This window comes from Hevea brasiliensis, chromosome 10 (assembly GCF_030052815.1).
Source record: "Hevea brasiliensis isolate MT/VB/25A 57/8 chromosome 10, ASM3005281v1, whole genome shotgun sequence".
Taxonomy (NCBI): domain Eukaryota; kingdom Viridiplantae; phylum Streptophyta; class Magnoliopsida; order Malpighiales; family Euphorbiaceae; genus Hevea; species Hevea brasiliensis.
The window spans coordinates 3,045,354-3,061,275 of NC_079502.1; the positions used below are offsets into that span (position 1 = coordinate 3,045,354).

The 15,922-nt window shown below is 34.6% G+C and overlaps 1 protein-coding gene and 1 pseudogene across 1 annotated transcript; both read left to right on the plus strand.

Moving 5' to 3' along the window:
* Positions 1 to 3,350: 3,350 nt before the first annotated feature.
* Positions 3,351 to 5,045, plus strand: LOC131169459 (BAHD acyltransferase At5g47980-like). The gene has a single exon (XM_058128690.1). It carries the CDS (start codon positions 3,648 to 3,650, stop codon positions 5,004 to 5,006), a length of 1,359 nt encoding a protein of 452 aa, XP_057984673.1. The 5' UTR covers positions 3,351 to 3,647; the 3' UTR covers positions 5,007 to 5,045.
* Positions 5,046 to 6,826: 1,781 nt separating this feature from the next.
* LOC110660145 (vinorine synthase-like) lies at positions 6,827 to 8,139 on the plus strand (annotated as a pseudogene).
* The last annotated feature ends 7,783 nt before the right edge of the window (positions 8,140 to 15,922 follow it).

Below are 15,922 nucleotides of genomic sequence, written 5' to 3' on the forward strand. Positions count from 1 at the left end.
AAACACAATAAACAATCCATTGGGGAGCTCAGCTCACCCTCCACATACTCATATCATCATAAAGATAAATGGGAGCTCAGCTCCCTCATCCAGTCCATCAAACATGCATATAATAATTTTACAGGTCCACAATAATAATTTAGTTTACAGACCCAAATCAAATAAATATTTCTAACACATGCGAAAATTCTAGGAGTTTATAGAATTACACAAACATAAATAAATGACCTGCGAGGGAGAAAAGCAGGTTAACCTCAAAAATATCCTCTTGTGGCCTGGAAAAATATTGAACAGGAGTGAGCGTTCGACTCAGAGAGTAAAATATCAATTTTAACCATAATCTCTATAACTATCTAGAACTAATGCAACCTGTGGAGTGAAATGCAACAGCAACAATATTTTCACATCATAACAGCAAAAAGGTAATTTGGAGCACTCACGCACCCTGTAACATCAATCATAATATATGGGAGCTGATCCCCTATACAGCTCTCTTAAATCCAACCTAGTGCCAACGAAGAACTCAGCTCGGACTTCCACTTAATAACCAAATCGGGGTCCCAGCGAAGAACTCAAGCCGTGTCTACCCTGAAGGACCGGGTCCCAGCGAAGATCTCAAGCCGTGTCTACTCGTCCTATCCATATGGTCCACACCACATCACACGCACGCCAACGCACGCACACTGCTCCAAATTACCACAACAACATCCATGACACTTTCACAGTTATGAATGCAACATAAATCATGCCTAGAATTTATCTACATAGATATATGCATATAAGTGATGCATGGGCATGCTTGAACATATAATAATATCGAAATTACAATTAAAATTAATATTTTACTCACAGACTTGACGGTGGTCACTGAGGCGGCTGGGCGGAGGAAGAAGGCTGTCCCGGCTCACCTGAAAATTTTATTACAATCATTTAATAAATTTGACTCAATACAAACAAAGAAAAGACCAAATACGTCCTAAGTCGTACCGAAAATCCGGCAGAGTCTCCCTTATACCTAAGACCTACCCAACCTGAAAAAGGGCTCAAAACACACTTCTATATTTACAATCCATATGTCCACAACTCAATCACATCACACAGCCCCTCCTGGGCCCATCAAATCAATCATCCATCACAATATGTAAAATTTCAATTTAGTCCTTATAATTGACCATTTTTGCAAAAACTGCCCAAATCAGCTCTAAAAATTCTAAAACTTTGCCCCGCGGTCCTTAGCAATATTACTAAGCTATTGCAAAAAGAATCATAATTTTCTAAGCTACCACGAATATTTTATGGATTTTTAATCCTATTTAAGCACTAGAAAATTACGTAAAAATAAGGTTCGGGTTTACCTTTGCCGATTCCGACTTTGGGGACGCGCTCGGGACGTCTGACAATGGGGGGGTAGCCAAAACCTCGGTCCAATTCGGAGACTTTTCCGGTAACGGGTCTGTCTGGCCAGAAATTCATAGACCTGGTCAACTGTCGAATTTCCTCGAATTGAGGATACCTACACGAAGCCCATAACACGGGGATTAGTACATAAATTTTTCAGAATTTTCTAAGCTCATTTAATGCTCGGAAAAACAATGCGAAGTTCCGTGGGACCCACCGAAAAACGGTGTCGGAAAAATTTGAAATTTATGTCGCCGCGAAGCTCTTGACGAGTGGAGCGCGCTGGTGCTCTCGGTTTTCTCGTGGGATTCACGGTTTTCGAGAAATCTAGTCCAAAGGTCGAAATGGGCTAAAAACTTCCCGAGCAAAAATTGGACAAACCGCTCGATGGATTTCTGTGTTCTTGGTGTCTATAGAAAGCTCTCACCGAGTAGATGATTTTAGACACAAGACCAGGTCCAATTGGTGGCCGGATCGACCGGATTTCGGCCGGGGAAGTCGAAACGTCGCGCGGGCAAGGGAGGGCGTTTCGCGCGCGTTTTCCGGCCGTTTAGGGCGGCGGCAGGCTGGCTGGGGAGGCTGGGGGTCGGCGCCGGCGAGGTGGGAAGGCAGGGGGAGGTGGGAAGGCAGGGGGAGGTGGCTGGCCGGCGGCAGGGGCAGGAGGAGAGAGAAAAGAGAGAGAGAAGGGAGAGAGGTCGACGCGCGCAGGGAAGGGAAGAAGAAAAAGAAAAAGGCCGGTCCGATCCGGCCGGTCCGATTCAGGATACAAAATTTTGAATTTTTACTCTGCCTCGGGACCGAAAACGAGGTCCAAAAATTCCGAAAAAATTTCAGAAAACTCAGAAAAATATGTAGACTCCAAATATATTTTTAGTTTTGCCACGTGGTCTTTAAATTAATTTTTAAAAATCATCAAAGTTTATATTTTTGAAAAATCGAACCCGATTTGTAAAAATCTGAAAAATCTCAAATAATTTCTAAAATTTAAATAAAATTAAAATACCAAAAATGCTCATAAAATTTAAAATTTTGGGGTGTTACAGATTCTTTTAAATTAAAATTTTTAATTTTGATTCAAATCATGTTAATGGCCATGTCTAATAATATATATTATGTAGCCAATAGATTTGAAAATCGGATTGGACTAATTGGAATCTGTTCTGATTTGATTTAACTGTTAAATCTGATTTTTAAGAATTGGAGTGAATTGATTGAAAATCGGCCAGGAAACCCAGCCTGGTTTGAAATGATTTTTTAGCTATTCAATCAAAAAATTTTAGAATGGGCAGCACTGAGTATTGAAACTAGGATGCAAGAAAACCAACCCTTTAATTTACGCCACCTTGGCAATTGTTAAAAACAACATTAATATATATTAAATTTAATAACTTAATTATTAAATAAAATTATTTCTTTCATTAATTGAAATTATATTATATTAATTTAAAATAATTAATATCTATTAACATATAAATATTTCAAATGAAGCTGAAAAATTTTTCCCACTTTTTAATAATTTATGATGTAATTAATTTATTATATTAGTATCTTAACTTGGATTATTAAATTATTTTTTATATTATTATTATTATTATTATTATTATTATAAAATATCATCTATTGTGTTATATAATTTATTATTTTAATATTTATTTTTTTATTAGTATGAATAAATTTATTATTATAAGATTTTAATTTTAAGTATTTTTTATTATAAATAATTAAATATTATTATTTAAAAGTTTAATTAAAAAATAAAAAAAAATGCATATTAAAATTAGCTAATTTTATTTTAATAATTAACTATAAAATATATGTGTATATATATATATATATATATATATATATATATATATATATAACTATTAATTATAATAAAATAGTATTATTAATAATTTTATAATATTTATTGATTATATATCGGTTAAAATTTTGGTTAAATTTAAATCTTATCTTTCTGCCTTCACAATTCAATGATCGAGTCAGGTTTGAGAACCTTGATTCCAAATGTGTGTTTTAGATGTCTTGGAGTTTGAAACCTTTCAGGGGCTATCTTAAATTATTTTAGCAGTTTCCCACAGAGTTTCATTATGCACTTTGTTGGATTGGATTGCTGCTTACAATTAACAACTGAAACAATTAAGAAAACAAATAAAGATAATCTAGTCAAACCTTACCAAACTATTAATCTTCCCATGTGACAACTGACATGTTGAATTCTTGATCCTTTTGCAAGAAAAATTAATCAGATGATAATGGAGATCATTACTAGAGAAACCATCAAACCATCCTTCCCAACCCCAATTCACCTCAGGAATTTCAAGCTCTCTCTTCTCGATCAGCTTGCTCCTGTATGTTATGGTCCCCTGCTTCTCTTCTACTCCTTAAATGCCCAAATCAATCCCCAGCTGACACTTTCAGAAAGATCCCGGATTCTAAAGACATCGCTATCTGAAACCTTAACCCGATTCTACCCACTAGCCGGTAGGATCAAAGATGATACATCAATCGAATGCAACGACTATGGGGTTGTTTTCGTTGAAACACGAATCAACTGTTTTCTCTCAACGTTTCTGGGAGAACCTGATGCCCAGATGATAACAAAATTGATTCCTATTGAAATTGAATCCCCAGAAGCATGCACGGGCAGTTTGCTACAGGTTCAAATCAATTGCTTTTCCTGTGGTGGATTGGCGATTGGAGTGTGTATTTCGCAGAAGATATCAGATGCACTCACGGCGACCATATTCATCAAGGATTGGGCAGCCACGGCTGCTAGTGCTAGTTCTAGTGCTGGTTGTGGGTCAACCCAGCAAGCTGAGGCTCTGCTCCCATTATTTAACGCATCATCGATCTTTCCGCCTCAAAATTTTTCGTTCAAAATGCCAATTGCCCAGCTGAAGAAAGAGGGGTACGTTGCAAAGAGATTTTTCTTTGAAGCCTCCAAGATCACTGCTCTTAAGGCTAAAGCTTCCAGCGAAAGTGTGAAAAATCCAACAAGAGTTGAAGCCTTGACAGGGCTCATCTGGAAATGCGCAATGAATGCGTCAAGATCAAACACAGAACATTTCAGGCTATCTATACTCTCCCAATCTGTGAACATACGCAGAAGGTTGGTGCCTTCCTTGCCTGAACATACTATTGGGAACCTTGCAGGACACTTTGCTTCACTGGCAACAGAGGGCGATATAGAATTGTCAAGCTTGGTTGGTCAGCTGAGAAAAGGGATGAAAGATTTCAGAGAGAATTATGTGAAGAAACTTCAAGGAGATGATGCTTTTGTGGCAAATCGTGAATCTTTCAAGGAAGCAGTACACATGCGTCAAGAAGTTAATATAGACTTCTATATAAGCACTAGTTTGTGCAGGTTTCCATTTTATGGTATTGATTTTGGGTGGGGAAAGCCTGCCTGGGTCACAATTCCAAGTGGGGCATTCAAGAATGTTATTTTAATGATGGATAGCAGAGATGGGGATGGAATTGAAGCTTGGGTGACTCTGAGTGAAGAAGACATGGCATTTTTTCAACGAGATCAAGAGCTGCTTGCTTTTGCTTCTTTGAATCCTAGTGTAATCTCCACGCCCATCACCCCCAAGTCTTCTCTTTAAATATTAAGAAATATATGCGCGCGTATTGTTGTTTTGATTTGTTTTGTTTTGTTTTGAGCATTGTAGTATTGTGGGTAGGCAGCTGCCTCGACTAATTGATTATATCCATGATTTGCCTTGGAGTGTGGTAATTGTACTTTTCTGAGTTGTATGCAACAGGAAATATAAGTTGGTACCCATTGAAATATAAAAATTGCCATCGTTCATTTTTCACGAGAAATTATAAAAAATATATTTGATATTTTTATTTCTAAAAATTTTTTGTTTAAATTGAATTCTTATGTAATACTCTTATATTTAATAGATAAATTTCAATATAAATTTTATGATATAAGAGGTATAAATGTTATCAAATTTTTTTCTCTAATAAAAGTCAAGAATTAATTAATTTATGCATTCATTCTCTCTTCATGCCTCCCAAGACTCTAACGCAGCAAACTAGCTTGTGCAAAACACACATTGTTTTCTTATAAGGGACCGTTGAGCCTAGTCGGCATTATCGGCAGCAATTCCAATTTGCTGGACTTGCATGAATGTTGTTGCCGCTTGCGAAATGGAGGGCTTAACTGAACCCAATTAAAAATTAAAAATTAAAAATTAAAGTTTTCTCTATAATTGAAATTAATATTCAGAAAATAATTTTTAAATTGATAGGGTTCTTTCTATGGGCAGGGATCTGGGCCTTGGTGGGGAGATGTGTTTTACATAAACATGGGCTAGAGCCTTTGTAGTTAAGTCTTTTAATGTTTTATTTCGGCCATGGCCCTATAAAAACATACATCTCTGAGCCTTTCATAGTCTTTTAATGTAATTATCTTTAATTAAAAAAATTAATGGAGAAAAAAAAATTTACTACAATAGCATCACTATAAAAGGAAATAAATTAAATATTTTCCATATTAATTAGACTAAAATAAGAGTAGCGACAACAACGGGTAGGGTACTAGCTAAAATCATCATACCCGAACTCGAACCCAATTAAAATTTTCAAAATCCGAGCCGTCCCGAACCAGATTAAAATTTATTTTCAACTACCTGAATCCGTTCTAAGCTCGATTGTTATTACTCAAAAAATATCCAAATCCGTTTAATTTTATATATTTAATTAATAATCTATATAAAAAATTATTTTTATTAATAATTTATATTTTAAAAATTTAATAATTTCATAAAATATTTCAATTTTGTTTTATATAAAATAAAAAATATAAAAATTTATAAATATTATTAAAAAATATATATTTTTTATATTTAATTAAATATTTATATAAACGGGTTCGGATAACAGATACCCAACATATAAAACCCGAACTCGTCACGGATATTAAATTTAAAATCCGAACCCATCTCAAATCCGATTATATACTACCAAAATCCATCCTATTAAGGTTCGGTCGGATCGGGTACCCGCAAAAACCTGATCCGTTGCCATCTCTAGGAATGAGCTGCTATTAAAACTTATAAATTTAACAGAGTCCTTATTTCTATATAACTCACACATACGCATACTTTACATCCGATATGGGATCCTGAAAGATCAGCCCTTAGGCAACCCGACTAATTTGCGAACCTCAATTAGGGCCACACTGGGACACTTAGCTTTTTCTTATTTCACTCAGAGAGAGTATGTGTTAAATACTTACTAATTAAGGCAAAGTTATCTATATATACCATAAGATAATTACGAATAAATATGTAATTTAATTTTTATTTTTTTTATATTTATATAATTATTAAAAAAATACAAATGCTAAAATTTACCAAAGAATCTATCATTATAAAAGGGTTGATTTTGTAAAAGAAAGAGCAAAAGATCAAAAATGGCCGAGGCAATGAAAGTTGAGATTATGAGGAGAGAGATGATAAAGCCATCCTCTCCAACTTCCCCTGAGCTTAAAATCTTCAAGCTATCTCTTATCGACCAGCTTCATCCTTCTCTTTTCACACCTATTCTTCTCTTCTACTCCACGAATAACAACTCCATACCTGCTGCAAATAAGTCCCAGCATCTAAAATCATCACTTTCAAAGTATCTTACTCTTTTTTACCCTCTTGCAAGAAGAATCAAAGACGATAGCTCAATTAATTGCGACGATGAAGGAATTGTCTATAGTGAAGCTCATGTCAATTGCCCCCTCTCAGGAATTCTAAAACAACCTCCTGAAGTTGAGGTACTTGAACCATTTCTTCCTGGAATTGATCAATCTATTGAAGTGATCACTGATCAGCCTTTACTCTTTGTCCAAGAAAACTTGTTCACATGTGGTGGAATAGCAATTGGGCTTCATATTTCACACAAGATCGCTGATGCAGCCACCATTGTAACCTTCCTAAACGGCTGGGCGACTGTGGCCGCAGATGGTTCCAGGGGGATACTTGTTCCAAATCTCATTGCATCTTCTGTTTTACCGCCTTTGGATTCAACTCCCAAATTACCAGCTGTTGCGATAAAGGCCATAGCAAGCAAGCCAGCAACAAGAAGGTTGGCGTTTGATATGCCTCCAGTATTGCTGTTCTTCAGGCAAAAGTTGCAAGTTCAAGCGTGCCAAACCCAACGAGAGTAGAAGCTGTGACTGCAATTATTTGGAAACATTCAACCAAAGCTTCAAGATTGAACTCGGGGTTTTCAAAGCTCTCTATGGCTTTCCAAGCTGTTAATATACGTAAAAGAATCGTCCAAAGCTTGCCTGAAAACGCTGTTGGAAACATTTTGGGAAGCTATTCTGTCTTGATCAGGGAGAAAATAGAATTGCAGAGCTTGGTTAGTTCATTGAGAAAAGGGTTACAAGAATTTATCAAGAGTTGGTTGGAACATTTTCAAAGAAATGATCTGCTGTCTGCAATTCTTGGGCACGTAAAGGAAATTTCTGGGTTACCAGAGCAAGAGAGTACTGATTTCTACAACTTCTCTAGTTGGTGTAAAATGCCACTATATGAAGCTGATTTCGGGTGGGGAAAGCCAACATGGGTCGCTATACCTATAAAGGAGCCATATAATGTTTCGGTAATAATGGATACAAGAGACGGTGGTGGAATAGAAGCTTGGTTATGCCTGAGCGAAGAGGACATAGCCTTTCTGGAACATGATGAAGAGCTACTTACATATGCTACCTTTAATCCAAGTATCATTTAGTTAGCGTTGTATGCTAAAAAAGGGGGCAGAAAAATTAAACATCAATTACGTTTCATTATTTTTAAGGTGCAGAATTTGAGATTAATGTCTTCTCTCTTATGCATAGTGGATTGTCATTTGTCTTCAATTTTTGATTCTTTGGTGAGGCTTCTCATTCAGGGAGCAGTGTTTCTCTTCAGGTTTATTTTCAGTTTTGAGTCCAGTCTTAACGAATTATCTGGTCTTTGGCATTTGGTTGTTTGGATGTTTTATTCTGAAGAGCTCTGTTTGGGCACTCTGTTTTAGGCTTTTAATCTTGCTATTTGTTAATTATTTGTCCTTCAACTTCCTTTGTTACTTTGTGCAATCTGTTTGGTATTTGATGCTGAAAATGTTGCGGAGAAAATTACTTTTTTAAATATATTAATTTGATAATATTAAAAAATAATTTAAAATTAAATTTAATAAATTTTAATTATAAAAAATATAAAAATAACAAAATAATTTTTTTCAAACACTTATTTTTATAGCATTTAAAAAAAATAATTTTATTCAAAAAGATAATTTTAATGCTCCAAACTCAATGTCAATCTTTGTCTTGTTGTATCGTCTAAATTTAACATTTTTGCTATTTCCTTGTTGCTGCAAGAAGTTTTCTTCTTAATTAATGATTTATTAAAATTATTGTATAAATATCACAATCAATAGAAGCAAAGCAAATGACGAAAAAAAAAAAATCACATTCACTATAAAAATAGAAATTTAAATCATTAACATATAAAAGTAGTAGTACATTTCCACCATTATATAGCATCAGTGTAAAAAGAAATAAATTAAATATTTTCTATTAATTGGACTATCCATTAAATTATTATTGATTGTGAATATTTGCTTACATATTTAGTAGGTCAGTCAATATAAATGGAAATAAATTTAATATTTTTTATTAATTATTAATTTTATTATAATTATTAATCATGGTAAAACTCATTAATACAATTAACGATTATAATATATATATATATATATATATATATATATATATATATATATATATATATATATATATATTTATGTCCTGAGTTATCTTTCAATTTTTCTCCTCTATATATTATAGAATATATATTTATTTTTATGTCCTTCTGAGTTATCTTTCAATTTTTCTCCCCTATATATTATAGAATCAGATCTTATATTTTGAAAACTGCTCTTTTTTAGATAAAAAAAATAAAACTATTTTTTTTTATTTAATTACAGCCAAGATGTTTTTTTTTTAATTATAGCCAAGATATATTTAAATAATAAAATTGTTTATTGATACTATCTGCCCAAAATTCAAAGTCAATCAGTCAAAATTATGTCCAGCATGGTAGTCAGAGTCAGAATCATATCCAACATGGCAGTCAGAAATACAATATTCAAACGGTCAAGAAGTCAAAACTGAATAAAACAAGACGAACCAATCCTTTGTTCCCCCAGCATGGTGAATGAAAGTTATGCTGAGCAACAATCACATTAAGCAGAGCCCGAATCTCACAGATCGAGCAATAATTATGCCTGTAATCCAGTAAAGCGTGAATTTTAAAAAGACTATCTTGGAAATTTAACCAAGATCATCGCCATAAATAAAGTAATAACTATTTCCCTAAAAAGCTTATAAATACCAACCCAATGACCAGACACAAGCACGCATTCTCACTCTATAATTCTATTCAAATAAATAGTCTCTGAATACTCTCTTAAATAAAGTCTTTGACATGAGTATCGGAGTAACCTACCAGAAGGCAATACACCTCATTTTTTCTCTTATTGCAGGTTTACATGACATCAGGACTAGGATCCGTGGACCATCGATAGCATTAGTGATGCCATATGTGGGAAACTCATATTACTAGCTGAAAGATTCACATTGAGATTATTTCTCTTCTTTTCAATACTTTGTCTGTTGCCAATAGCCTCTAATTCTTGGTCCTAATTGTTTTTATGATATTTGTGTTCTTTCTTTCTTTAGTGGCTGCAAATTTAAAGACCCCAAATAAAGGTATCATATTCATTACTCCTACATTGGGAGGAGACACGCTAGCAGCATCCATGATTCCAAACATCGCCACACTCGCAATCCCATCTGAGACATAAGTCCTACCACATAACATCATTATCCCAGGTCAACAAAACCCATTCTAAGGAATGACACCTGATTAAGTGTACCTGCATATCCAGGAGATGGAGGCCCAAATTACATTCCTTAAAGGGTTGATCTGGAGAGCTAGCGCCCCACTAGGGACATCTACCCCAGAAGTAAGAAGGGTAGTAGAAATAGATCTGACTAAAGCTAAGGAAATGAGGTAGATAATCGCCCAATCAATAAACAATAATTCAGAAAGGAAAAATGAACGGGTGACGGCAAGAGAACAAGAGAAGGAATCTGACAAATCGCCGTGACCGAAGGTAAACTGGGGATTGGTAAAGGCAGGACATAAGTAGTACAAACATATAAAGGAGGAAAACTTTAGAATGGCAGATGAGTCCCCATTATCCAAACCTATCCTGGCTGAATAGTTCCCTTCAAAATTCAAACTACCTATGCTGGATAAATATGATGGGACAACGGACCCGAGGAGCCATGTGGCAAATTTTTGAACAACAATGATGCTCCAAAACATAAATAATTACCACATGTGCTGAGTATTTCCAGCAACACTAACTAAACTAATGCAAAAGTGGTATCAATGCCTCAAGCCTGGATCAATCCAAAATTTCTTTTGGTTTGCCACTGAGTTCAAAAGCAAGTTAATTTCTTCCATCTCTCCAAAAAAATTGTCCATTGATCTTTAAAAAAATTAAACAATACGAGGGTGAGTCTCTCAGGGATTACATCACTGATTTAACATTGAAGCGATACAAATGGAGAACTTAAATCATGAAACAACCTGTGAAGCTTTGAAAAAAGGAACGAGGAATATAAAATTTTCAGATTCACTCATAAAAAATCCTGCAGTAGATTACTACCAGCTTATGTAAAAGGCTCAGAAGTACTTTAGGTTAGACGATGAGCAACAAGCTTTCAGGAAAGAAAGGAAGCCCAAATAGAACAATGATAAGAAATAACCACAGCTTAAATCAGATTTACCATTTGGACAAAAACAAAGAACAAAACAGAATAAGATTTTATAATTATACACTCTTGAATGAGCCCGGATCTTGAGTACTAATGTGGATTCAGAAAAATAGTGAATAGGTCAAGTGGCCAAAAAAGCTCAACCCTAATAATGCAGGTAAGAGAGATAAGGGAAAATTTTGCAAGTTTCATAAAGATCACGGCCACACTACTGATGAATGCAAGCAGCTTAAAGACAAAATAGAACAGCTAATCAGGGATGGATGACTTAGGAAATTTACCAGAGATGATCGGGATAAGAGAAGAATAACCACACCTAGAAGTAAGGAAATCGTACCTGAAAATGAAGAAAGTCTGATTGGTGTGATCAATGTGATTGCTGGCAAGCCAAACACAGGCAAAATGGGCAACAAAAGATAAGCCGAACCAAGCAGCACCAAAGGTCGAACAATCCTTTCATAGTCGAACTGAGCAGCACCAAAGGTCTAACAATCCTTTCCATCGACATAAATGAATTAAGCAAAGAAGCAATCACCATAGGCCCGAGGCATAACGAGGTAAACCAACCACACATTGACCTATTAGTTGTATCTATGCAGATAAATAGGTATACTATCTGACTAGTGCTAATTGACATGGGTAGCTCGGTAAATCTCCTGATAAAGAAGTTATGGAGAAACTCAAACACAAAGCAAAAAACCTAACCAAAGTCTTGCACCCCCTGGTGTGCCTGGGTGACAAAATTGTCTCAGTATTCGAAACTATAAATCTAGTTGCAGTTCTGAGTGATGAAGACTACAAGAGGCATGATGATAATAAATATGCTTCAAATCTTATTGTAGGGGTATGATGATCTTCAAATCCTATTGTAGGTCCTTCTGAATTTTTTTTTTCATGTTCTTCTGAATTATCTTTTAGTTTTTCTTCCCTATATATTATAGAATCAAATCTTATATTTTGAAAATTTCCCTTTTTTAGATCAGAAAAATAAAACTACTTTTTTATTATTTAATTACAGCTAAGATGCTTTTTAGAAAAAAAAAATTACAGCCAAGATATATTTGAATAATAAAATTGTTTGCAAAATTCGGATATAAAAGAATAATGTTTATGGAAATTTCATTTTCTTTTTATTAGAAACTCTTTATTTATATATACTCATTTAATTAATAATTGACCTATTATTAAAAAAATATGATAAAATATGATGAGTCTCATTATAAATGTCACCCGAATTATGGGCCAGACCGGCATTAGGACTTGGGTCAATTTAAGGTCACCAAAGCCCATAGTAAGCCTAACTATTTCTAGCCCAATTATAAGGGCCATAACTATAGTTCAATTTTCAAGAAAACAAATGGATAGAGTTTGGCCATAAATTGGACTATCCAATGGAGAGTTTTTAGCTCACCCGACCTGTAAATATAAAACTATCTTAAATTGGGGAGCGTAGCTCACCTCATAATCCTCAAGCAATTAAATAATCAAATGGGAGCTCAGCTCCCTTAGCCACAGTGATTACTCGTATCATACATTCTAATATATCTATAAAACATGTTTACAAATTCAAAGAAATAAATCAATATTGTCCTAACAAGTTTAGAATACTACTAGCACATGCGAAATTTTGGATTTTAAATTAAGAAAATAAAATACAAATAAGCTACTGCTGGTAAACTTGCAAAAAAGAAGGCACGTTAAATCTCAAAGAGAACTCTTGTCACCTGGGGAAAAATAATTAAATAGGAGTGAGCGTTTGACTCATAGAGTAAGATATTGATTTTAAATATAATTTCTATAACTATCTATGCATAATGCATTTCTATGTATAAAATGCAACATACACACGTATTTCCAAATCATTCAAACAATATTTACACAAAAGATAATTTGGAGTACTCACATACCCGTATGTCACATCAATCACACACACACACACACACACACACACACACACACACACACACATATATATATATATGGGAGCTGATCCTCTGTACAGCTCTCTTAATTCTAACCTCTACCAGCGAGATCAACTTGAGTTAGACTTTCTCTTTATAATCTAAATGCGAGGGTCAGCGAGATCAACTCAAAGCCGTATTCACCCTGACTTATCCACAAAAAAGATCGAGTCCCAGTGAGTCAAGCTCTAGCTGTGGCTACCCGTCCTACCCATATCCATAAACACACCACACGCACGCCAACATATGCACACAGCTCTAAATTACCCTAAGGCGACATTCACAATAATTTTATCAAATAAAAATACAATATAAGGTGTGCCTAATATTTAGTTACATACATATGTTTATAAGTAATACATGGGTATGCCTTGTATATGTAATAATATTGAAATTATAAATAAAATCAATATCTACTCACAGATTAACCAGAGATTACTATGGCAGTTGAACAGAAGAAGAAGGTTGACTCTGATCACTTACACAAATTCTAATACCTGAAATGTGTTTGGGGCATTTAAAAATGGTAGGAAGGGCTATAATATTGATAAACTTCTAAAGTGAACCCGACAACTCGTATGTCCGATCGGGAACTACAGTACCAGTCGCTGGTGAAATTTCCACGAAACTAGAACACCTACGCTAAACTCATAATACTAGGAGTTAGAATATAAATTTTATTTAATTAAACGGACTCAATAAAGACCTACAAAAATACTATAAAACTCATGGGATCCACCAAAATTTTAGTGTCAGAAAAATTTGAAATTTATATCATTACGAAGCTCTCGACGAGTCAAGCGTGCTGATGGTCTTGAAATCCCATGGGGTTCCCATTTTGGGAGAAATCTAACCCAAATGTCAAAATAGGCTAAAACTTTCGGGCTTGATTAGGACAAATCGCTCAATGAAAATGGGTGTTCTAGGTATCTTTAGAAAGCTCTCGAGGAGTAGAGCAAAATGGACGCAAGATCGATTCGATTGATGGCTGGATCGACCGAAATCAGGTCGGGAAGATGAAAGGTCGTGAGTAGGAGAGAGGGAGCTTTGGGCACATTTTTTGGCTGAATGGAGGGGCGGCCAGCGATGGGGATGGCGATCGAAGGGGAGCCGACGTGTGGGGGAGGCTGGTGAGTGGTCAACCAGTGATGGAGAGGAGAGAGGAGAGAGAAAAAGAAGAGAGAAGTTGAGGTGGTAGTGCAACGCAGGAGGGGAAGGGAAAAAGAGAAATGGTCAGTCCAATTCTATCAGTCCAATTAAGTCCAGTTCGATCCAGTCAATTCGATTCATGGTACCCGAAATTTGATTTTTACTTTACCCTGAGACCCAAAACGAGGCATAAAAATTCTGAAAAAATTACAGAAAACTCAAAAAAATTTATGGAGTCCAAATATTTTTTTAAACTTGCCACATGGTTTTTAAATTAATTTTAAAAATCGATAAAATTGATTGTCTAGAAAAATCAAAACCCAATTTTGAAAATCCAGAAAATTTCAATTTAATTTTTTAAATATTTAATACAATAAAATATTATAATTCATATATAAAATAATTATTTAAAAATTCGGAGTGCAACAATAAAATATAATTTTTTATTTTTTTTAATTAATTGGATATGCACTATATCCCTCTTTCTGAAATAATTAGTTATTGTGTAGATTGATGGAGAAATTAATCAAAATTTTTCATAATGAACAAGTATCCATTTAAAAGAAATTCCTATTTTTATATTATTAAAAATTATATTCTCATGTATTATTATAAAAAATACATAATAACTCTATTAATTAGCAATGAAAATCAGCATAATCACTTCAGATTTGATTCTTTTCTCTTTTAATCTTCCATTAGAATAAAATTAAAAAAAAATAATGCATATATATTATTGAAATTTTTTTTACTAATTCCTACATTGAGAATAATACATCAAACAAATGAGTGACTGTCCATTTAAATTCGAATTGCAATACTTGAAGATTGTAACATCATAACATAAAATCAACAATTTTGGCTAAACCTTAACAAAGAAGGTCATAGAATATGCCAATTACATGTATATGGGCTTATCTATCTATATATATAGTCTTTGGCATGTAACAAATTGAAGCAACTCTTCGTCCCCGTTGAATTTTGCCATGTCTTCCTCATTCAAGTGTATCAGTGCCTCTATTCCATCCCCAGAGACAGTGTCCATGAAAATAACCAGATTCTTGAATGTTAAGCTAGGTGACCCTGTCCATATTGGTTTGCTCCATCCAAAATCTGCTTCATATAAAGGAAACCTGCACAAACTAGTGAAGTTAAGCGTAGCCATGTCACCCCTAATGAAACTTTCAGCTCTTTCCTTGATAAAATCCAAGTGCTCATTGCCTTCTTGGAGTTTTCTCACATACTCTTTATCAATCTTTCTTATTGACGATCTGATCTGGTAGACAAGATCACAATTTTCTTCCCCAGAGGAATTAGTGGATGGAATTGTTATTGCAACCCGATAATAGTTCCCAAAAGTGTGTTCTGGCTATGGTGGATTCATCCTTCTACGTAGGTTCACTGTGTGAAGCATCAAGTATACCTTACTTGCCCCTGATTCTACCTTGGTGGCAGCCGTGAAGCGGCACTATATGAAAGCTGTCGCAAGGTATTTTGAGATCGCCCGGACGAAGCTCTTTACCGAAGTGGGAAAAGTGAGGAGTCGCCACTTTAATTTTGAGAGAAATTAAAGAAA

Coding starts and splice junctions, on each gene's coding strand:
- LOC131169459 (XM_058128690.1), top strand. CDS start 3,648: ATGATAATGGAGATCATTACTAGAGAAACCATCAAACCATCCTTCCCA.